The sequence below is a fragment of the Colias eurytheme genome, chromosome 25 (genome assembly GCF_061535395.1).
Source record: "Colias eurytheme isolate Ceu_HAF_F1 chromosome 25, ilColEury1 Martin Lab GWU primary, whole genome shotgun sequence".
In the NCBI taxonomy this organism is placed as follows: domain Eukaryota; kingdom Metazoa; phylum Arthropoda; class Insecta; order Lepidoptera; family Pieridae; genus Colias; species Colias eurytheme.
In genome coordinates, this window is record NC_143004.1 from 6,324,181 (window position 1) to 6,349,715 (window position 25,535).

The 25,535-nt window shown below is 33.9% G+C and overlaps 1 protein-coding gene across 6 annotated transcripts; it reads left to right on the forward strand.

Annotated features, from left to right (window-relative positions):
• The first annotated feature begins 2,824 nt into the window (after positions 1-2,824).
• Positions 2,825-25,059, forward strand: LOC149897699 (uncharacterized). 6 transcript variants are annotated; one of them, XM_090116552.1, is made up of 11 exons: positions 2,825-2,969; positions 11,558-11,667; positions 11,894-12,074; positions 13,270-13,601; positions 14,082-14,238; positions 15,660-15,799; positions 17,000-17,167; positions 18,174-18,255; positions 18,583-18,628; positions 18,714-20,084; positions 20,166-25,059. In XM_090116552.1, exons 2-11 carry the CDS (start codon positions 11,591-11,593, stop codon positions 24,119-24,121), a joined length of 6,510 nt encoding a protein of 2,169 aa, XP_089972678.1. In that variant the 5' UTR covers positions 2,825-2,969; positions 11,558-11,590; the 3' UTR covers positions 24,122-25,059. The 6 variants fall into 6 exon arrangements, with proteins under 6 accessions (XP_089972678.1, XP_089972677.1, XP_089972680.1 ...); XM_090116551.1 differs by having other exon boundaries at positions 11,569-11,667; XM_090116554.1 differs by having other exon boundaries at positions 2,825-2,965.
• Positions 25,060-25,535: the final 476 nt, after the last annotated feature.

The following is a 25,535-nucleotide window of genomic DNA, read 5'->3' on the forward strand; positions in this document are numbered from 1 at the left end:
TGACAAACGAGTTTTCTAGATGTACCTAGGCATTATATATCTCTTGAACCCAGAGTTCTTTATTTTATAACAGTAATTTGACCATAATTATTATTTAAGAAATAATAAGGACGTAGCATTCACGTTATAGGTATTTACTATTTATCGAGAAAACAAAATTTAAAATGTATGATAGGAATAGTAACTAGACCGTACATTTGTAAATTATTTAACATTGAAATTTGTTCTCATGGTTCCGTCGAATACGCAAAGTAAATAATATCATACTGTGTTATTATACTACGTAGCCGAAGGTTTGAAGGTTATTTTGTGATACCGCACGATTGTAATGTTAGGCTTCTTACTAACGAGGAGTCAATAGCGTCGCGATTGCAGCTGGACATAGCGCGTCGGCTGCGGCGACGGTCGTTGCTGTATAAATATAACTTAACAAGTAACTTTATCTTATTGAACTTAAAAAATTTCAAATTTCTCATTGTTTTGCAATGTTTATATATTTTATTATTTTTTGTATTTCTCAAGAACACTTATATACATTTTTGCAGGTAGCTTATTCCTTTTAGAAATTATTATAAAGGTTGACTTTGACAAATATATTTAATGTCGGTCATAAAACGGTAGATCCCTAAACCAGAAACATAATGGTATTTTTATAATCGAATGGATGTGTGTTAGATAATAAAAAAAAAATGTGTGCGTGTACTAGTGTACACACGTAAGAAGTGAAACTTCTTTATGACCATATTTTTCAAAAAAATGGTTGCCTGTAAAGTCGGTTTTACGGGCGAAGATTTTACGTGACAACGTCTTTTTCTCGATCATAGTTGAGTGGGAGAGAGACGCAAGGCATTCGGCGGGCCTCTCTCTCGTTCGGTGACTCATCGTAACGTTACCGAGCGTTACACTTTTTCATAAGTGACTCCCAGTCGCAACCTAATTTAAGACGTTGTCACGTCAAAAAAAGACGGTTGCACTCCGGGAGTGCCGGCAGAAGTGAAAACTTGATTATTAATATAATAACGTTCAGCATGTTTGATATTTTGGAATGGTATCCGTCTTACGCATGGAATATAAGGGCTAAAAAAAAATCCGGCTTACGCTTTTTCGATCAGGCCACGTGTCCTGACGCGAGTTTAAGATTTTATACCCAACGCCGCTAAAGAAGTTTTCACTTCAATAATAATTTACTATATGCAATTTTACAGAAATACGTCCAATCACGCGTGGTAGGGTTAAGAAAAAGATGGCGCGTAACGGAAAAATGTCACGCGTAACGAAAAAATGTTACACTAAATTTGTTTCCAACCCCGATAAAGAAGTTTCACTTCAAAAACTACTGTTACTACATTTATAACTATTTCTCTTTAATTTTAAAACAATCTCGTTACGAAATTACAGTGGAATGTTTATTTGATTAGGTATTATTACTACTACGCTTAACGCTTTGCGTATAAATAGCCTTATAATAGTAGGAACGTCGCGAACACTAAACAGTTCATGACGTAAGACATAACTTGCACGCTTATTGGTCAAACCACTTTTATATCGGCTTGCTCGTCGTCGTCGTTCGCCTCAATCCACACCCAATTCGTTTTTAATTTATACATTCCGTTGTTATATGAACAACGTAATAAATTGGTTTATTCGCTATAGGTACTATAATAATCGTAGCAAAGATAATGCAGATATGAATAGATGTTATGTAATTATAGGTAGGTATATGTAATATTTTAAAGTACCAACCTATGTTACCGATAGGTAGGTAGATACTAGATACCTATGGTTTTTAATTTAAGATAAAAGAAAATATAAGTAAGTAGGTAGTTACATTTAATATTGAATATCACCTATTGATGGTATATTATTGCTTCATTCTGAAATTTAGAGTAACTAGATACGTATAATTGATGTAATTGAAGACTAAAACCAATAGACTGTTGCCTGACCTTTTACGGCCTATTACATAAAAATCTTGAATATTCCGCCGACCTTTATAATTTATTAGATAATTAAAATCGAAATACTGTCTAATACAATTAACAAAACCTCTTTTAAAAGTTTTGACTTGCAAACTAAACGTAAACTACCTAGTTGTACAACTACTACAACAAAACTGACTACAACACCAAGCTGTACATGCCAATTCCGCTGATAAAAATGATTGCATTAATTATAAAAATTAAAATGCTATCTTATTAAGTAAATAAGACATCATTCTAAGTTTCGCAGTTGAAATACACTCAAAGTACGTCTATGATAGGAATATATTTTTAGATGAATTCCACTGCTAAAAATAGTCGCATTGAAGAAAGACTTTAAATTATACCTATTTCGAAAAAAATAACGAGCAGTCTCGTTGGTTTTAATGTTCTATTATAAATTATTCCTCTAGATTCTTCAAATAATTTGATTAAGATCCTTATTGAGTTCATGATGAAGAATTAGGACGGTAAATATGGTGACGTTATTATTCAATATTACTAAGGAAATAGTTCAACAATCATAATATTATTAATTTCAACTGCAAAAAAGAAAAGATGTAGAGTTGTATGTTTCTGTTATCAAATTCTGACGCGGAAAATAATAACGAAAACTATATTTTATGGTACATATTCATTCGGAAGCTATTGTTGAAATGAAGTAAAATCGAATGAAACAGTGGCTTCAATCTGCCCCTTCAACGCTTGAATTTTATCCATTTTATCTATAGGTAAAAAGAGTACAGAAACATGCATCTGTCCCTCACTTGCTCATGACGGCCGTTCGCGCATGCCCCCACGACACTAGAAAGGTGGAATTTCGCCATTTTGTTTTCAAACTTCGACGTGTTCATGACTCCGCGTGAATGTAGGTAAAAAAATGTATTTGGACTTTATCAGAGAGTGTAACGCTAAATTACATATGTTATAGTATTTGTGTATATAATTGTGACCGTGTTAGCGACATTTCATCGGCTCGAAGTCTCGTAAGTAAGTAAATATAGTAAATTGAACAAGCTGCATTGGCATCTGGACATTCAGAGTGCGGCGTGTTAAAATCATCAAATATTATGATGACAATGTTTCGGAAATGAGGTTATATACAAAAGACAGGCGTTCTCGAACGTTGCTGTGATGATAATGAAGTACGTGCAGCGTAGGCACTAGGCAACGAAACGGCCAACGGGTTTCTAAATAATTATATTTTTGTGACGTAAGCGTCCGCCTTGGTCGACATGCTACATCGCTCTGTGCTGGTGCCGTTTTACTTTGCGTTTTACCTACATGGTAAAATAGAGTTTTGTTATTACATATTTGTTATTGATTTTTTGTAAATTTTTCATTAACGGATTTAATGATCTAATACATTATATTATTATTTTCTGAATATGGTGTTATATTAATTATTATGAAGAAATAATTTATTAAATACTAGGTAACTTTATGTAATTTATGTTGTTATTCAATAATTCATAATAATTAATGGGTATGTTACTATTAGATAAGTTATAAAAAGCACTGGAATGAAAATGAAATTAGTGTTAATTTTCTTCGTGTTTCGTATTTTGCAGTGATATTGTGAAATCTGTCTAGAAATAAAGTCATCGAGATACATAACCTATTCAAACAAATTGTAATAAAATTATGTTATTAAATAATTATAAACTTAATATTGTCAACATGAAATATACCAAAAATATCTGAAGAATACATAATATGTATGTATATATGTATTACAGTTATACGGTATAATATTATGTATGTTTTTTTCATTTGATTATACATACCTATTTGTAGGTGTTCGCGTGTTTCTTATCGAGAATTCATACCTACTAATATTATAAATGCGAAAGTAACTCTGTCTGTCTGTCTGTTACTCAATCACGCCTTAACTACTGAACCAATTTGCATGAAATTTGGTATAGAGATATTTTGATACCCGAGAAAGGGCATTGGCTACTTTTTACCCCGGGACATAGGATAGGTTTTATCCCGGAAACCCCACGGGAACGGGAACTATGCTGGTTTTTCTTTGACTGCGCGGGCGAAGCCGAGGGCGGAAAGCTAGTTATGAATAAGATTCTTAATCAATTTGATTTTTGAATGAGATTCCTTATAAAAATCAAAGTCATCACACAAGTACGACGACGGACGCTTACGTCACAAAAATATATTACTACGGATGGGTTGAGAAATTAACGTCTGATAAATATTTATAATCTATCCACGTATCAAATTTCATCAATTTCTGTTCATCCCATTTCGCGTACCTACTTAGTTGTATGTATAATAAAATGTAATGTGTGGTTTTATGAAACCACGGTAAAAGTGAAACTGTTCGAACGGTTCTGAACACTGCTTTGTGTAGCGCATGTCGCGTGACGGTCGGCTGCCGAGTAGGTATACCTACTCAGCAGCCGCGATACACGCGACATGCGCTACACAGACCAAACAGTTTGAGACGATGTAATAAAAGTTTCACTTTAAAAATACAATTTAATATAAAGGTATATTGTGCTATTTTTATATTCAGGTATAAAAAATCTTCTATATTATAAAAATGAATCGCCAAATCTGCTGATTAGCGCAAAATTCGAGAACAAATTAACCGATTTCGATATTTTTTTTTTTTTATTCCTTGAAGTACGAGGATGGTTCTTTATTCTTATGGAGAGAAAACGTAAACATGTAGGTACCACAGGCGAAGCCGGCGCGGACTGCTAGTCTTCTAAATAATAAAAATGAATCGCCAAATGTGTTGCTAAGCGCAAAACTCGAGAACGGCTAATACGATTTTGTTAACTCTTTTTTTATAATATGCCTTGATACGAGGAGGGTTCTTATTGAGAGAAAACGTAAACATACTGTCACATGGCCCACAGACGAAGCCGGAGCGGACTGCTAGTAAGTAATAAACACTTACAAAAAGTACGTCCTTGTATTGATTTGTTTTCATTCTGGGTAGAATTGCGAAGTACAAACGTATCACAAGCTTATGTTTTACATTAATTATATTTTTATTGGGTTAAAAAAAACTGAGTAACGCATACATGTAACGCCGCTTTTCGGTTGAGTATCGCGCGCTTGCCGAAATAATAAGTACACGTGATACTTGACTTTACCCTCCCTCCCCCTGATGATATTTCGTGATTTTTTATGGACCCCTCCCCCCCTCCCCTTTCAAGCCTCACGTGATTAATGGACACTGGACAGCCCCTAAGCTAGCGATCTTATAAAGACAATGAACACGCACACACTCTCAGTTCTCACCATAGTAAGCTAGTCGGCCGCCATTACGTCGTGAACTACCGACTGATTAACTGCGTCACTGTTTCACAAAAAATATTTAAAATGCCGTCTTGTGTGGTTAAATGGTGTCGCAACTCGCAACAGTACAATTTTAAATAACAAAACACAAGGGATTACATTCCACAGGGAAGCAAGTTATTTCTTTTATGTTTTAATTACAAAATTATTACGGCAAAATTAGAAAAAAAAAATACAGCCGCCATTGTCATCAGGACAGCTGTTGCCATAGTGTTGCCATTATTTCAAAATTTCATTCACCCGAAAGTCGGGGAGTTGATGTAAAGTTAATCAATTTTAAAATTACGATAAAATTCAAATATATAATTTGGAAAATCCAAAAGTGCACGCCTCATAATTTTTTTTTAATAAATATTTATTAATTATTATTTTTGTTTATTTAATAACAATTAAACCACATCGAATCAGACCCTGAAAAATGAAAGGGTTCTATTCCTGAGCATACTCAAGCGTAAGAGAAAAAAAAAGACTCGATTAGTAAAGTATTTCGGTCGCTATCGTGTTAACAAGAAAAAGGATCCGCACATACAGACACACGGACGTCCAAGACAGAACTTTTTTAAACTGTTTTTTAACTAGTTTAAATAACAAAAATGACATCAAAAATATCATGAACGTTAAAAATAGTGTTTTTTCTTAATATGTGTGTGTATGTATTCAGTGGCGTAGCTAGGGGGACAAGGGCCCTGGTGCATAGGGAAAGAATCGGGCCCTCCTCCTCCCCTCTTTCCGCGTAGTTTGAACTTATATTTGCGTTCAAAATTATTGATAAGAATAAGAATAGAAAACAGTAAGTGAACTTATCCCTAGTAGGCTAAATCCATACGTCGTCGTCTCGATTAGAATCTCCATGTGTTTAATAGAAGAAAAAGGGAATAAATAAACAACGACGCACATGACAATATAGAATATTTATTATACACATGAGATTAATTAAATGGAAAAAACGATTTTTAACAGAATTCCCCGCCCAATTCACAATCTCTTGCGCGCTTTAATTTTTGCGAATTCGTCTATAATTTCACTCAAATCCAAGTTTGATGCCGCCTCATTTTCTATTGCAATCCATACTAATATTATAAATACGAAAGTAACTCTGTCTGTCTGTCTGTTACTCAATCACGCCTTAACTACTGAACCAATTTGCATGAAATTTGGTATAGAGATATTTTGATACCCGAGAAAGTACATAGGCTACTTTTTATCCCGGGAAATAGGATAGGTTTTATCCCGGAAATCCCACGGGAACGGGAACTATGCGGGTTTTTCTTTGCCTGCGCGGGCGAAGCTGCGGGTGGAAAGCTAGTTAACGATAAATGTCGGAGGCGATCTTGTCGAATGCTGTTTCTTAAATATTTTTTTATAATCTTCAGTTTACTGAAAGATCTTTCTGCTGCTGCGGAAGTAACAGGAATTGTATGAAACAGTAGCATCGCTGTATACACTTCCGTAAGGTCACATTCGAGCACGCCAAATTTTGTTATAATTTCTTGGCAAAGCTGGCGAATAGACCACGTCTCCATCAATTGAGGGAGAATCAGATGATATACATTAAGAAATTGGAGCGAGAAATTGGGTCCAATTATATCGCAATATTTCTTCTGAAACTGATCACATTTCTCGAGTAAAATCGTTTCATTCCAGCTAAGCAAGTTTTTTGGCATCAGGAAGTCGAACGATTTACAAACTGCACTCATACCAATAAAACGCGCATCTAACTGATTGATTATTATGTCGAATTGTCGAGTACATTGTTGAAAATAGTTACTCTAAAGACTTCTTCCTGGTTTTCGAATCGGTGATCAGAAGCCAATTCATCGAAATGCTTTTTAGTTTTTCTTCGTCGCTTTTCTGGAAAGGTAGTATCGATATCGTATTTTCTCGCGGTTTCGGTGGCCTTGGATTTGAAGGACTTGAAGTCATTTCTATACTTTTTCAATTTATCCGTTGTTTCGTCGAAAGTCGAATGAGGAAGCGCGGCGCGATCGGGCCGCACGATGTTTAACAGAATGGCGTAATTCGTCATAGCGCGGCCCGATCGGGTCGTTCGGTGTTTGAGAGGGTAGTCAATACTAAATAAATAAAATAAATATTATAGGACATTATTTAATTATTTATTATTAGTAACACTGTAACCGTTGCTGCTGCGTAGGTACAGTATGAAAATCAGTGATGTCATCTAATTTTGACAGTTGAACACTTTTACTGGAAACATTGATGAATTTAGTGTGTCGTAAAAATTTTTTTTTTAATTAAAAAAAAATATTTTTTTTTCAAAGCTGAGGTTTGAGGGCCCCTGAGCTCCGGGGCCCTGGTGCACTGCACCACCTGGCCCTATGATAGCTACGCCACTGTATGTATTATCTTACAAGTGCAATGTATGATACATAAAGACATTTTAAGTTTGAAAAATCAGATGTTTTGCGCGAAGTGACAGTAGTACCCACCTCAACGCTTCGCTTATGAGGCGTGCAATTTGTTTTTGCATTTTCTTCTCACAAAAACATGTATAATATGCTAATCCTTATATGTATAACAACCATATTTAAAAAAAAATATCACAGCCAATAATTAATACTGTCTATGACATCTGATAAAAGACATTTAATTTGAAAATTTCAAGTATACTGAAATCGTATGAAGCATGTTTCCTATTTGTTTGGTTATAAACTGACATTTTATTTATTTTAAATAATAATTAAGGAGACATTACCTCCCCTCCCCCCAATATTGGTTGAACAAGTTTTCATACATTTTCCTTTGGTTTTGCGTCCAGTGGTTGATTCGTCAAAGCTAAATAGTAATTGTATTTATACATAGGTTCTAATAGTTAGAGTACACATAAAAAGTATAACAAATTGAAAAATAAATATACTAAAGTGTGGGGTAATTTTATTGCATCTGGCAATCAACCTGGATGTGTCGACTGTCGCCGCCACAGAATACATAGGGTGTATTCCGTTATGCACTGCGACCACCTCAGCGACCACTGTAAGGTGTGACGTCAATTCAGTATACTGTGAAGCCGTTCCTTTATAGCCAGTTATACTGGTTACGATTTAAAACGGAACGCAATCCAGTATACTGTCAGCCGCATTTTTTGAGGCAGCATTCAAATGAGTGTATTAAAGTTTTCTAGAACATATAGAGCAGGCTCCAAGGAGATGTTCGTTTGCATAAATAGCGGACCTAAATCTGACTTCTGATATATATTGTATAGATCCCAGACATCCTATAGACAGATGTTGCCAACCAGTTTAGTGGTCCCCTTCCCCGCACCCCGGTAATTAAATATGGCATACAAAGAAAAAAATAAACATTTCCAAAACATGCCGCGTGGGGTATCAAATGAAAGAGCTTATTGAGTAGATCACGAATATATAGCATACTATAACATTTCTTACACTACACTTTCTCTAAGATTTTTTAGAAAATTTACGAAAATGGTCCATTTTTGAGTTAACTTTAAACCACTATAGATTGAAAACTCATGAATATATTTTTTAAATTATTATTTTAAATAATTAACAATAGTCCATTGTTTACGATTCAATAGTTCGTACAGTGAAATAGTTGCATGGGGGAGTGGGGGGAGCATTCAAAGATGGCGAGTATATTTTCAAGTTTCAAGTGTGACTGTCAAAACGATAATTTTGTATGGAGTGTCCGAGGTGTGGTCGCCGCCATTACTAGGCTTCACTACATGTTTATGCGATATACCGTCCGTCTTTTTTTATACGTCCATGGGCATGACATTAATATTTTTTTTTATATAAGTAGGTACTTAAGCTTAAAGAAGATTTCCAGTTTTTGATATTTTTTATATTATGAAGATTAGAGAATGATAATTACAACAATGCGATTATTGTAAACATGGAATTTAACATCATTAAATACCTATCTAATATTATCAGCTCCAATTTTGATAATAACTTGGCAGTGTATTTTTATTTTTTGCATGTACCTACTGGTTAGGGAGCCAGGTGCAAATTTGGTTAACTATTTCCTCTCAAGAGATAATTCGTCAGACGCATGAGAGTATAGTATTATAAAGCCTCGTGAACGTCAGCTGGCGCTCGGTTGGGGGGGTGAGCGGTTGTAGCCTCCCACGCACATAGGAAAAAAAATACATTCATTCATTCATTTCCTCTCAGCTAAAAATTTGTCAAATTGTAGCTAACCCAATATCTCAACGAAAAAAAATAGTCAGCTGGTTACAACATGGTGTATTATACGTCAGCTGGTGTCTCGAACATGAAAGTTAAATTTAAAGAAAAATTTATTTTCCGTCGTTATTTCCTCTCAAACAAAAATTTACCTGATGATAGCTTATATGTAACTGTGGATAAATATATATGTCAGCTGGCTGTATCTTGGTGGAAAAACCGTCAGCTGATACGGGAGGCTACAACCGCTCTTCCCCCCAACCGAGCTCCAGCTGACGTTCACGAGGCTTCATAATACTATACTTTGATGCATTTTACTAATTACCGCTTGAGAGGAACTTGGTCATAAAATCTGCTGCTGGCTCCCGGACCATACCTACTTACAAAAAATAGTACAGTTTCGATCGCTCGAAAAAAGTGGTTTGAAAGAAAGACAGCAGGGAAGATTCAAAACATAGCGTACATTTACCACACAGATTTAACAAAAACGTACCTAATAAAAATTCGTTAGTTCTTATGTAATAACGCCCATTTTATTACACGCTTTATATTAGCTTCACCTATATGTTTGTAACCGACTTCTTTGGGCGCGATTTTGATCCACTTTAAACTGCCAGATTTCGTTCAAACTTTGTAGATTTATTGAGGACCGATGACAATACACTAATTTGATAAAATTTTCTATTTTTTAGTTCGGTTTTCTATAAAAAGCGTGTTTTTTAGTTTTTTTTAATTATTATTATTTGTAGAATATAGATACCTATCATCGATTTTATCATTACAGTAGGTTAATTTTATAATTGAATGTATAATGATACAATAAGAGCAGATGTAGATTTGTTTTAAAGGATAAAAATATTTTTTCCAATTAATTAAAAATATGTAAGTAATAGCAAAAATATAGATAGTTACTTAGAGATAAAAAATAAAGACAAAAAAATGACAATGTACGTAATAACAACTAGCGGTCCGTCCCGGCTTCGCCCGTGGTACATATGTTTATGTTTTCTTTCCATAAGAACCATCCTCGTACTAATCTTCAAGGAATATAATAAAAAAAGAATATATATATATACTTATAGTTATAACTAAGTATTATTTGTATACGTAGTATATTATTATTAGTCTGTGGTATTATGTATTTACATTTGAGAAAAAAAAATTACTCATAATAATGTAGCGCTTAATCCTAATCGGCTCTACATTTTCGATTTTATAAATGTAATACAAAGTAAATTAAAATCCCATTCAATTAAATCCAAAAGTCCTCTACGAATCAAAATAATGCAGAAAATAACTATGTATAATGAATAATTTATTATTACTTATTGTATGAGAGTTATTTTTCTCGAAATTAGATGAGTTTCGGTAGTTTTGTGAAAACTTTTGAGGCTCGATGGCTTCTCGATGGTAATGGGTTTTTCCTGACAAAAATTTCCCACATGTAGCTGTAATAGATGTTGTCAGCAACATGTTGATAGCAAGTAGCAACTCCACTCAAAATTTACTTATAAATGTTTTTCAAAATCAACCATTTACCTATTTATTCAATTAGACTTCTTCTAGAAGCACTTTTAAAACGTCATTAGGTAGGTACATGTTTACCATGCATAGGTACCGGGTACGGCATTTCATTCTTATGGATTCGATAACATGCACTGTTCTTGCTATTCTCGCGAGCAATATGAATTGAGACTATTACTAGTATAGTACCTATTATATTATTATCTGCGATTTGCACCTATTCTTTATATGAAGTATTCTTTCCTTCTCCATGGTTCTTCATAGCGTCTAAGTTTACAAAATCATTTGAGTCTTTTTTTTTGTTTTTGTAGGTAACTATATAACATGTTCAGTCTTTGAAAGTTTATAGGGATTATCGTTATAATAGCAGGGTTTTACCCGCAGTACTCCGCTCCTGTTGGTCTTAGCGAGATTTTATTTTATAGCCTTCCTCGACAAATGGGCTATCTAACACCGAAATAATTTTTCAAATCGGACAAGTAGTTCCCGAGATTAGTGCTTTCAAACAAACAAACTCTTCAGCATTATAATATTAAAAGTATAGATAAATAAACTTAACAGTTTTTTTCCAGACACGGAACATAAAATAACTCCATGGCTTGCGTCGTGAGTTGGTGCGACAATAGACGCGGGACTCTTCAATCGAAATCAAATAAAATATCTTTCTACGGGTACGAGTATATTCTTCATTCAATTATTATATTCTTCATTTTGTGCAAAAGTAAAAATAGTTTTGCAGAACTATATTCCTTAATAAAGGACGACCGACGTATTTATAAAACTGTCTATGAATTCAGGACCGCAAAAATCGGCAAGCACATTTTTTTTTTGGTTTCTAAAATTCATCTTTGTCAAATACATCATCTGTATTAGTACCTACATCTGAATATTTTTTAGATTTCCGAACGGCGAAAAAAGGCGAGAGGCTTGGATTCAACTATTCAGGAAAATTTTAAAACAACCTTCATGGGAACCATTTAAGAATTCCATAATATGCAGCACACATTTCGAAGAATCAGACATTTATGTCACTCCGAAGGGTCGTGTACGATTAAAACCACACGCATTTCCAACTAAGGTATTTTTGTCGTAGATTATTGATGTTGAACTAACAAACTCATACTTGATTTCGCACAAAGGAGTTATGTTGATTATATGTCGTTGTCGATATTATAATTCTACATTCTACAATTATTTATAGTAGTAGCTAGTAGGTATAGACCGGGAGATACTGACACAAAATTTCGAGTCATTTGTAACAGGATGGCGGTTCTACAGGGGTCTTAGTACGCAATGACAAAAAGAAAAATGATGGTGTGAACGCTGGTACCGGTGGGTTAGTCGCGTGGGCGTTAGTCGAACTCGTCGGAAAAATAGCGAAAGTCAAACGATTTGTAACACAAAAATTTTAGAATTTACCAGTGTCATGCCATACTTTTCCGGTATGACTTACAGCCCGCCATACCGACGCGAATGTGTTGATTTAAAAAAAACAATTATTCAACCATTTGTACCAAGCTAACTTTTGCACAGGTAACCATCGTCGTGCAGCCATTTACGAAAATCGCCATGCCATACTTTTCGGACGATTCCAAATGGTCGCCATACCGCCGAAAATCTGCAAAATTTTTTTATTTCGCCTATCTTTTTGTACCAGTATTGCATTTGGCTTTTTGGAGAGTATTTGATAAAATGTGACCATTATTATATTTGCCATACTTCTAGTAGGGGGAAAAAGTGCTGTCATACTTGAAAAATAAATTTATTATTAATTTATATAAGTGAAGATTTCCAACACCTAGATCTTTGAAATTTTGTATTTATATTCGTTGATCCTCAAACTTACAGGAAAAATAAGTGCCATACTGTTACAAATCGTTTGACTTTTGCTATTTTCCGATGAGTTCGACTAACGCCCACGCGACTTATGCCGCCGGTACCAGCGTTCACACCATCATTTTTCTTTTTGTCATTGCGTACTAAGAACCCTGTAGAACCGCCATCCTGTTACAAATGACTCGAAATTTTGTGTCAGTATCTCCCGGTCTAGTAGCTAGATTTTGCACGGAAATTGGAATCTTAATGCATGTATAAATCGAAAAAACGCCATCTTCTGCCCAAGTCCCAACAAGAGCTAAGGTCCAGCAGGAATGTCCAGCCGTTTTGCTTTTGTACCAACTTTATTTTAATGTGTATTTCCAATTACTTTTTCGCTAAATGTAGATGTAGCTTTCAATAAATCATAATAAAGTAAATAAGAGTTATTTTTTTAGAACTTGACGGTACCAGGCGCGGAGAAAGCTCTAGATGAAGTGGAATCTCAGCAAATAGAGCAAGTACTTGTAATTCAGCAACCAGAGGTACAGTCGGGATTTGAGCCAGTGGCAAGGCCAGTGGTTCAGCAAGTTACTCAGCCAGTGCCGACCGTGAAAGATAATAAATTTAACGATATGAGGGAGAGGAAGTCGAGTGAAGTAGAGAAGTTCAAAAGGAGAATCGTACGCGCGGTGTCGAGACAAATCAGGGAGCACAATGATGAGGAGGAGCTGGAAAAAATGTGGGAGGTGATGAAGAAGGAGACGAGGTGTGACTGCAAATTGTTATGGTAAGTTTGTTTCACAAAAAATCTATATCAGCTAAATACATATATTTAGCTGATCCTAACGTCTTCGTTCGCAAACTTTACTCCTATTGGTCGTAACTCGTAAGGTGATTTATATGTATAGTTTATACTATAAAATATTCTGCGATCAATAATCTGGTCAACACAAATGTGACTTTTCAATTTGAACAATTAGTTCCTGAGATTATCTCATTCGTAGAATGTTTATGTGGATAACGCGGAACGGCTTTAACTGCTAATTTGTTCGCATAGACCGTTTCTACGTCAGTTTTGTGGTTTAAATATGTGTCCTAAGGGATCAAAAATAAATCGAATTGTTGTGATACATTTCTGAATCATGCAATTGTATTCACAACATTCCTACCATACCAATTACCATATCATATCACCCGACTAAATGCATCCATGTAGACTGGCCACTCTTTCTATTTCGAGATATTTTACTTTGACCCCATTCTCCAGGGAAAGAATGCGCACCCTAACCCTGAAAAAGCTCAAGCGCTTGTTGCCTGCGGATGACAGGAACGACACGATCACTAGCATAGCCCGGCTCTCCGCCACCGACTGGCTGTTATTCGATCTGGTGCTGGTTCACGAGAAGATTGACGTCATTGGGCAGGTGGGTGCTTTTCCGAAAAGAAGCAGGTTTTGTTAAAACTTTTTGCTAGTGTCAAGCTTTATTTATTTATTTATTTATTTATTTATTAGACACACCAATAATGACTCAATTAATACAATTTACAGAAATACATTATTAATTATTTCATAAACTGAATTGGCCATAAAGCAGGCGTATACAACAATTATAAAAAAAATGTCTTAAAATTTTTCAGTTTTAAAAGTCTAAAAATACATAATCAAATTTATCATCCATTGACGAAAAAAATAAATATAAAACATAAAATTCATCACCTAATTAAAAATTTATCAAAAATACATCAAATTAATACTACAATGATAACATGATTAAAATTTTGTAATTTTAAACATCCATGAAATAAAAAAAATATATAAAATTCAATTAAAACATGGCAATTCAATTAACACATGAAATACAATACAAATTAATAAAAACACATAAAACACATAAAATAAAATATATGTCAAATACATCAAATACATCAAAAATACAACACAGTCACTGAATAAAATTTACTATTTTATTTTTAAAACTATAAAAATTATCGTGATTATAGTGATGAACAAGTAAGCTTTAGTCAGGGAAACGTTATAAATTTATAAATAATGGAAAAAGTCGATTCGACGAGACGGGATTCGAAACCGCGTTCTTCATGCCCGCGCCAATCCGAGGCGGAGTTTCTATTCTTTATTCCAAAAAATATCAAATTCAGGGAAACTTATGCTGTTTTGTTGTAACACCTTTTGTGTAGATAAATCTAGTATGAAAGAAAGAAAGAAAACTAGTTTATTCCACCACACAAATTGAAAACTACAGAAAAAAAACAATTGATAACAGCTTAAACAATAATAGAGCAGACAAAAAAGTAAAAAAAAATTGACTTATATTTTTTGTGTGTGTGCCATCTGCTTGTGACAATTTTTCAACTGATGAGTGATGCATATAATAAGCTAAAATAACCTAATTTTAATTTGCATTAAAGCATTTTTTATCACGTATTGTGAAGTGAAAAGAATATGAGTGAAAAAGTTTTTGTGATATCTCAATTTTACACACCAATCTTATTGTTCAATGTAAATATATATCTTTCGAATCTCGGTTGTAACACTACTTAAATGTACATTCAATCGTTTAAGGTTTAAAGACATTTATTCCCATTAAGACAATAAGTCACTTACATGAGAAACTTAATTTTAAACATAGGTATGTATAAAAAATAACATTCGTTAGTTAAATATTTAGAGTAGTTTATCCTTAACTAGCTGTGCCTCGCGGTTTTACCCGCATTGCACCGCTCCTCCGAAAGAATTTTTCAAATCGGTCCAGTAGTTCCTGATATTAGCGCGTTCAAATAAACAAACTCTTCATCTTTATAATATTTATCCTTAAAAAATGTTCAGGATCTATGGGAAAGAACTGGCGAGGAGCCAGAAGTGCTGTACGAGTTGTTTTTCCTCGTCCAAGAGTATGAGGTGGAGAAATTGAGTGGAACAGCTCTTGTAGATGCGTGGCTGAGCCTTACTCGGGAGTATAATGAAGGGTATGTACTTATTTTTGAGAATTTCTTTCCTAAATTTGAGAAATTTTTAAATAGAAAAAAATCGAGTTCTGCCTCAAGTTCGATTAATTTTCTATTCTTTAAAAGTTTCTCACTAAAAATCATTTGAATGCTTTCAACGAAATTTCAGATTGTAATATTTTTTGTGTGAATTAAGTACAGCGCCATCTAGTAAGTAGTAAAGTAACTCAAAATTAAATGCTATATAGATATAGATTAAATTATATCACTTTTAGACTAGAGTAGATAATTTTTGAAACAAAAAAAATCGCAGTCGGATGAAACCCATTAGAAAAGGAGGGGAATATGATGAAAATAAAAGGAAAAATAAATTACGGTCAATCCGAGTTCGGGAAGTGGGAGGGGGGAGCTTTTAAGAGAAAAAAATGGTTTCTCTCGATTTCCAACAAAACTACAAGTCCTACGGAAAAAAGTTCAATGGCAAAGTTGTAGGCACAGACTAATAATAATATACTACGTATGTTGTAGGTAATTAAAAGATCTACAACTTTTGTATTGACAATTTTTTCACATAACCTCAAAATTTAGGTGTCAAGTTAATGTTCATACTGAAATCTCCAGTGTACTAGATATAAGCTTCTTGGAAAGAAGAGATTTCAATGAATAAAAGGCTCCCCAAGTTTTTGAAAAAAGCTGATATTTTGACGGGAAAAAATAAATATTTTCAATCAAATAAATTACAGTGTATTTGGGACATAATAAAGCAAGTTTCCACCAAATTTCGTAGAAAAAAAATAAATTTAGAAAGTAGATAAAAATAAAAAACCAAAAACTTGGTTTTTTGAATTTTTCACCTAAATTTTGAGGTTATGTGAAAAAATTGTCAATACAAAAGTTGTAGATCTTTTTATTACCTTCAACTTTGCCATTGAACTTTTTTCCGTAGGACTTGTAGTTTTGTCGGAAATCGAGAGAAATCATTTTTTTCTCTTATAAGCTCCCCCCTCCCACTTCCCGAACTCGGATTGACCGTAATTTATTTTTCCTTTTATTTTCATCATATTCCGCTCCTTTTCTAATGGGTTTCATCCGACTGCGATTTTTTGCACTTTTTATTATTTTTAAAGGGATCTAAGTACCCCAGTCTATTTCTGTATGACGTAAAATGAAAACTTAATTGTACTTGAGATTTCTAAATGTAAAAAAACCTTTTTTTTACAGTGATCGTAAATGTTCGCCGATGATGTTACAACGACGGTGGTACCAAATGAAAGAGTGCGCTAGGGGAAGGTTTTACAAGTTTTGGGGCAGTTACAGAGGCAATATTAATTATTTGGAGCGGGCAAAAGAGCATAAACCGACAAACCTGCAAGTGGATATAGTTAGAAAGTAAGCATTCTATAACTAAGTCAGGTTAAGTCAAACTCAAACTCAAACATTCATTTATTCAATTAGACTACTATTTAGTAGCACTTTCGTTCATAAGTATTTTTAACATTTACCACCGATTCGGAAAGCAGTATCTATGGAGAAGAATCGGCAAGAAACTCCATAGTTCAGTAGTCAGTAGTTTACCTATTAATAACATTAATATTTTTTTTAATGAAATTTATGAAAAATTAGGTTGTGAATGTTGCATATATAGAAACAAAGAATTTAAATATTATAGTTGAGCCAATTTAATGGGCAACATTTGACGTCTATCAATTTTATCTTCATAGGGTGGTAACCTGCTTAAAAACATCGATTAAAGCGAATTAATCGATACGGACTTGAAACAATTGTCAATCGAACTTGAAACACATGTCAATAATTTATGATGATTTTTATTCCCAAGTAACCAATGCATTCGATTCTAGATGTCAGATTTCGATTTTTAGAGTAACGTCTCTGGTATTTATAAAGAAAAAAGGTTTATTGACACAAAATTGTAGCGACGTCAGTTCTTTAAATAAGAAAATGTTTATTATGTTTAGAATGGTTTATCAGTAAAATCAAATCATAAAATTAGTTGCATCGGTCATTATTATTATAAATATGTAATCGTAATTGAAAAAAGTTAAGCAAATGTGCAGTTCTAACAAAACGAAATATCATGTTATTCTATGTCGTCGTTACTAGGTTACGTTGTTGAATTTTGTTGAACTGTCAAATGTTGCCTATTAAAATGGCTCTACTATAATCGTCAATTTTTAGCTAGTGTCGTCGAGTGACAAGTTTCGGGTTATCCCGGGTTATTATTAACTAAAAGATAATCTATGTCACTTAAAAATTATGATGCTGCTGCTGTGATATGCCTAAATAATAATAGCTATCAATTTAATTTACATCTGTGTGGGATAGAGTTAATAATGTTCAAACTTTAACTTTTTAAATAGAATTTGTATTTTTTCAGATACAGAACAATAATTATAAAAAAATTCCCGGATTGGGAGGAATTGATAGCCGAACGGAAGGTCATATTAGCTCAGGAATTTGTAAGTACTTATATGTTTTCGAAGTGAAAACTTCTTTAGCGGCGTTGGGTATAAAATCTTAAACTCGCGTCAGGACACGTGACCTGATCGAAAAAGCGTAAGACGGATGGATATCAAACATGCTCAACGTTAATAATCAAGTTTTCACTTCTGCCGGCACTCCCGGAGTGCAACCCGTCTTTTTTTATATATAAATATTAACGTAATAGTTGTCATTTTCATTTAATGAATTTCATACATATAATGACTTATTTAAAAAAAAGAGCAAGTTTATCAGATGTTTTAAGTTAAACATGTCTAAACCATTAACCGTATTATTAATTTTAGGATGAAAGGATAGCGGCATCTCGGAAGAATCCGCTACAACTACAAGGTAATACAAGCTGCTTATAAATACTGAAAATTATACCAATGAATCATCAAAAACAAAAAATATATTAAAACGTGTCTCGTTTCAGATGATCAACCTGAAGTTGAACTTGTGGAACAAAATGTGGAAACTATAAGTCTTGAAGGTGACTCTGACTCTGATAGCGAGGGTGAAAAAGATCAAGAAAATAGTGACACGACTAAATTTGCTGCTAAGATTAAAAAAGAACCTATTGACTCAATTGACATTGAGGAAACTGACAGTCTTAAATTACTAGAGGCAATAAATATCCCATGCGAAACACCTTTTGGACAAATTGATGATGACTCTCTTCCCGCTGATGAAAATAGTGCAAGCGAAACAATTCCTACTTCACTGAATGATATTCCCAAAGACGATGTAGAAAACGAAACAGATGATGACGATGATATGGATGAACCAAGGCCCTGTGATGATGATGATTCTGATTTTGATCAAAATGAAAACGAAAAGGACAACAATGAAAATTTCGAAATCAAAAACACTAAAAGCTCAGAAGGAAGCCCGTCCCAGGTTACCGACGATATAACTGAAGACGATGAAAGTGGCATCGCAATAGTTAAAACAAAAACCGAAATAGATGCTTCTAATGAAGGTAGTGGAAATTCGGATAGCACAGAAATATTTAATTCAAAGAATTTGCCGGTGCATAATAGTACTGAAACAAATGAATTCGTAAATAATTCAGTGATTACCAAGGAAATGGAAAGTGCCATAAATATATTAGACGATGATGAAGAGATGGAAGAAGAAGCAACGGAGGACGTGCTTCCTAAAATAACAAGTGTCACAAGTGTTGCTATGCCAACATTGACGAGGCTCGAAGCCATTGATGATCAAATTTTAGCAGAGAAAGCAAATAGCTTGCCAACGTATATGAAGCCCGAAGCTTCTTATGATCAAATTTTAGCAGAAAAAGCAAACAGTTTGCCAACATCCATGAAGCCCGAGGCGTCTTATGACCAAATTTTAGCAGAAAAAGTAAATAGCTTGCCAACATCTATGAATCCCGAAGCTTCTTATGATCAAATTTTAGCAGAGAAAGCAAACAGCTTGCCAAAATCTATCGAGCCCGTAGCTTCTTACGATCAAATTTTAGCAGATAAAGCAAACAGCTTGCCAAAATCTATGAATCCCGAAGCTTCTTATGATCAAATTTTAGCAGAAAAAGCAAACAGCTTGCCAAAATCTATCGAGCTCGAAGTTTCTTATGATCAAATTTTAGCAGAGAAAGCAAACAGTTTGCCAAAATCCATAAAGCCTGAAGCTATTATTGAACAAAGTGAAGCGGAAAAAGCAAACAGTTTGGCGTTCTTTCAGCACAAAGATTTTTTAGACAATTTTGAAGTACTGCCGAGTGATATACAGTTTGTTGATGATGGTATTGTGATTGATGATGAAGATGATGACGATGTTAAAGGTATGTATTTCAAGAATTTGTTTGGATTTTTTCAAAAGCGAATTAAGTAGTTATTTGCTAATTTTTTATTTTATTTTTCAGACAAAATTGAAATTAAAATTGAAGACGCACAAGTAACAGATACAAATGGAGAAAATGAAAGTGGCAATGTTGACTTAAAACTTTTATTATTTCCAACTGTTTATACAAAAAAATTAGATCATATGGATGTTTTTAAATTTTTGGAATACGATCAAATACGCGACAAAAGGATCATAGATTGCGCGATCTTCGAAAGCAAACCAGTTGATGACAAAGCCGTTAAAACAGAAGAATACCCAAAAGAACAAAAAATAGAATCAAAGGAAGAACTTAAACAACCAAAAGAAGAACCAGGACAAGAACAAAATATACAAGTAAAAGAAGAACCAAAAATAGTACCAAAAGAAGAACCAGAAGAAGAAATCGATGTAGACAATTTTGACAATGACTTAGCCACTTCTAGCGATGAGGAATCCGTAGATTTTCAAAAACATAGAATAAAATTATCAAGCTGGCTTTTGCAAAAACCTCGCATTAAAAACTACAATCCGATACAGCTTTGTAAAAATCCTGATTTTAATACAAGATTGAAACGCTTGACCTCTGGATTCCTAAGCTACGAGCGAAACCGTCGGTATTTAAAGAGATGTCAACCGGTCACCATCGACCTGCATAAAACTTTCGAATCAAAACTTATAGATAAGACACTTTATTTGAAAGACGAATATACACAGGCAATAAGTATTCCAGGACCGATAGCTCCAACTCCACGAACATCTAGTTCCGAGCTATCTGCAGCTAGGATATCTAATGTTGATCGACCAAATGAACTTCCCGATACTAGCAGCCAAACGGCAACTCCAATGTTACAAACCGTGTCATCTCAAAGGAATAAAGTGGTCAATTTGCCAGATATTAATGAAGTGCGTCGTATTAATCAAAATCTATTGTGTGCTGAAGTTGCACCCATTCAAAGCAACAGTCCGCCAGTAAAACTTAACACTAGTCCACATTCTTCTAACAAGGAGGTGGAAATGGTAGAAAATGATACAGTCATTGAAAATTCAACCGGTAAAACTGGCAGTCAAGACATGGAAATCGTTAACAGAGATATCACAGATGAGGTTGAAATAAGTAATCTCGGCGTAGATGTTGTACAAACCCCACACACTATTCCTGATATAAATAACGCCGAACTGACCTCCATCAACATTAATTCAAATGCATCTAAAACGGTTAAATTAAAGTCAAAGCAAGATAAACTTATGAATCGTTTAAGTAGACTATCAGCTATCTGTCCTGATACAAGATTGAATAAAACTACAAAACTTGTAGAAAAACCCATTTATAAAACTGCACGATTGCAACGTCCTAAGATACCTTGGCTTTCGAGGACCTTTTCGAATTACCTGTGTGAAGATGCTTTGTTGGCGTCTGATACGGTGGATAAAATGTTGATGCTTTTCACTGGTGAAATTTGTTATCGGAAAAAGAAATCTAATTCAAATCATAAAATGATATCATCTTCTACTGGTGCGTCATCGAGTGAAATAGTAAAAGAAACATTAGATGTTGCGTCCCTGCAAACAAATTCAACGCCAGTAGCTCAAACTAGTGCCAATAAACAAAATGTTGATTTTGATGTCCGTACGTATAAAGGGAAAAAAAGAGGGAAAAAGCCAGTTTTAATGCCATTAAAACAAAATTCTGATGATGTAAATAACGTATTTAAATATTGTTGTTGGGCTCGTAAAAAAATTGCTCAAAAGGGAGTTAATGAAGATTTTCACGCATGCAAGACTCACTGTGTGTGTTGTTGTAGTAATATTCTTGCTAAAATTTTGAAACGGGGAGTTTGGAAGCCCAAAACGGACAAGCAATTTGTTGAGCCAATTGTTTTATCTGATGATGATAGTGACGTAGTAAAAAGTAATATAGATACCAATTCAATGGAAGATAACACGACATTGAATACTCCGGAAATATCTTCCCTCGTTCCTGAATCTGTAAATATCGATAATTCGATGGATATTCAAGATATTTCAAATATATCGGAACATGAAGACAGCCAAACATTACAAATGTCAAATATATCTGATTTATCTCAACAACCTAAATTAGTGTCATCCCTACCACAACCTCCGATAACCCAATCACAATTTGACTTCGCGAGGACGGACACAAATTTACCCATACCACAACCTCAGTCATCACAATTACAAGCTAAGTCAGAGGTAACAGAAACTCGGCCTTCTGCAAACTTTTCAGTCAAGCATTCAACATCAACCGTCAGAGGTAGGTTAACAACTATACCTACTGATAGAAGAAAAGGTCAAGAAATACCTAAAACTGTTTATAGCTACAACAAATTACATCAAGGAAAAGTTCAAGTAAAACTTAAAGGAAACGAGGTACCAAAACCATCACCAATTTTTATTGGTGTCAATAAAATTTTACTATCTAGTCGGCCTTATTATAGACCCCCAGACTTACCTCTTGAAGCTCCTCAAATATTGTTACCAAACGGCGTTCACTTTGTGTTGTTGCCAAATAAAGAACTGGCTGTATCTATCGAACCTGGTGTTGAACTTGATCAAAATGAACTACAGGAATTGCAGTCTATCAAAAATAATATTCAGAAACATATTGACACATTTTCATTATTCAATAACGCAACGACGAATAATCTGCCAGACTGCGGAACGGATGACAATAATCATCAAGAAGATAACGAAAACAGTGAAATTAATGAAAATGCTATGCATGAAAATGAGAATATAGTTGATGATCTGCAACAGAGCGACGCAAGTAATTTGCCTAATATAAACCAAACACAAATTATATCTGATTTACCAATAGACAATGTTAACAATTCACAAACGAATAATTTACTGGACGGTAAAAATGAAGATGAACAAAATTCTGATAAACAAGAAAAGGCTGCTGATGAAGTATCTTTAGAAGGAAACCCAAGCACTGATGCAACGACGACTAGCCGAAAAACGATATTATCAGACTTGATGGAAATGTCTGGCATATCTGAGGAAGACGCTAAAATGCCGGAGACCCCTACTCGAAATCTTTTAATGACCATTAATCCTTTGCCAATGGACGGAACTGTACAAACGCCTTTGCCTGCCACTTCACTAGAGCAAGAATTGGTTGTTACTGATTTCATACAATCACCGCCAGCTCTTGCCGCGTTAGCTGCTCGGCCGGATCTTAAAATAGTGACTACATACAACGATCTGAAATCATCGTTCGATATTAATAGTAATTTCTTTAAATTAGATATTATAACTGGTGAGATGACCTCGGTGAACGTATGTATTAAGAAGCGTGAACCGTTGTTAAAAACTAAACATGGCCTTTTAAACTCTGACATTGTGGTTGATTTAACAGAGGATACCGAAAATGATGGACAACCTTCCAACACCGAAATTGAAGATACTGAGAAAGGAGAAACTTTAAATATTGAAACTGAAAGTGTAGCTAAACCAGTAAAACTGTTCCGAGCAATACATCCTTCTATATTAAGAAACGATAGTAAAGGATTTTCTGTTCTTAAAACATTCAAGGGTATCCGCAGCGGTAGAATTTTAAAGAGAGTGGATGCAAATAAGATATTGAAAATTGTTAACGGAAATCAAAGAAAGCAACAATTAAATCAACCCGTCCGTTTAGAAATATCAGATTCAGATGAGGACGGAAAATTAGAAAAAAATAAGCCTGAAGGTCACGAAAAAACGCAATTGAAAAATACAGATGATTATTCCGATGAATCTGATGAAGAACCTTTAGCAAAGAAAGCCAAACGACAATCTGAGATTGCAGCTTACAGTGTTCCAAGCACGAATAACGATGAAGCAAATGACAATGAAAAATCTCAATCTGAAGAAAATATGACTTTATTAGAAATGCCAAATGATATGTTGATGGATGAGGAATTAGATGAACAACCTGAGCTTGAGGCGTGTGAAAATGATTCTGAAGAAGATTGTATTTTAGGTGTATAAATTATTTAAATTGGATGTGATAATTTCTTTTTTTTGTGAGTAAAATCATGAATAATAATTTAAATTGACATTTTTTTTCTTTGTTAAACTAGAATGGTTTAATTTTAACCAGTATCATATTTTTAAGCTAAACACCTAAAGGTCGTAGGTACCTATAGCCCTTAATGATCTCTTAAGTATATTTTTTGGATTGTTACCTAATACCTCGTCATTGCTTGAAATTGACTGCATAATAATAATCATGTACCTATGTAACTAAGTAACTTTATGATACAAAGTGCCGTAATCAAAACGGTGCTGTGAGAGATGACCATTTTAATTTTATTAACAGTTTTAGTACAAAACTCTACAATTTAGGGAAAATCGCTAAATATAACAGGGTATGGTTACAAACTCAACGGTTGGTCGAACTAAAAAGCAGTTAAACCACTGCTAATGTTCCTAACTATTTTAAAACATCACAATCTCAATTGTCATACTTAATTTAAATCTAATTTACAATTTTGTAAGATTTGTTGTCTGTGATATTACATTTTACAAAGTAAACTTATTATGTATTTATTGAAGTAAAGTAGACTTCTAGTACCTACCCAGCAACTACAGTGTAGTAAAGGGATATTTTACATTGACTCTTATTGACAATTCAAGGGGATTACGAAGAATTTGTTAAATCGAGGAAATCGTTATATTGAGGTACGTTATATTAAGGTTGCACTGTATTTGCATTAAATGTATAAAGAAATTCATAATTCTTTGACTTTAAGTCAAACATAAACACGAAAAAAAATAACTTATACATGTATATAATTTCCGTATGTTATTCTTAAGGATATCTCATAAGTATTTTTAAGTTTAGTAATATTAATTAAATTATTTAAAAATTAAATAATTTTTAAGTTTATAGTTAATAGATATTCATGTAATTCTGTTCCTTATTTTGAAATAAATGTTTGTATATGTATTATCTGGTTTTATATTTAATCTTTATCCTGAATCCTCATACATTTTATTTTTATCGTTTAATCTTCCATAGAAAACCATCATATAACATCACTACATAGTATAAAACAAAGTCGCATTCTCTGTCCCTATTTCCCTATGTCCCTATGTCCCTTTGTACGCTTAAATCTTTGAAACTACACAACGGATTTTGATGCGGTTTTTTTTAATAGATAGAGTGATTCAAGAGGAAGGTTTATATATATAATAACCAAGGGCGGATCCAGCTTTAGTGCCAGGGGGGGGTCACATAGACGTGTCACGTGGTCAATTTTCAAAAGCTATATTTTGGTAATTTAATTGATACGTAGATTTAAAAAAAATGGTCAAGTGCGAGTCGGATTGGCGAACCAAGAGTTCCGTACTTGAAACATTTTTAAAGTGAAACTTTTATTACATCGTCTCAAACTTTTTG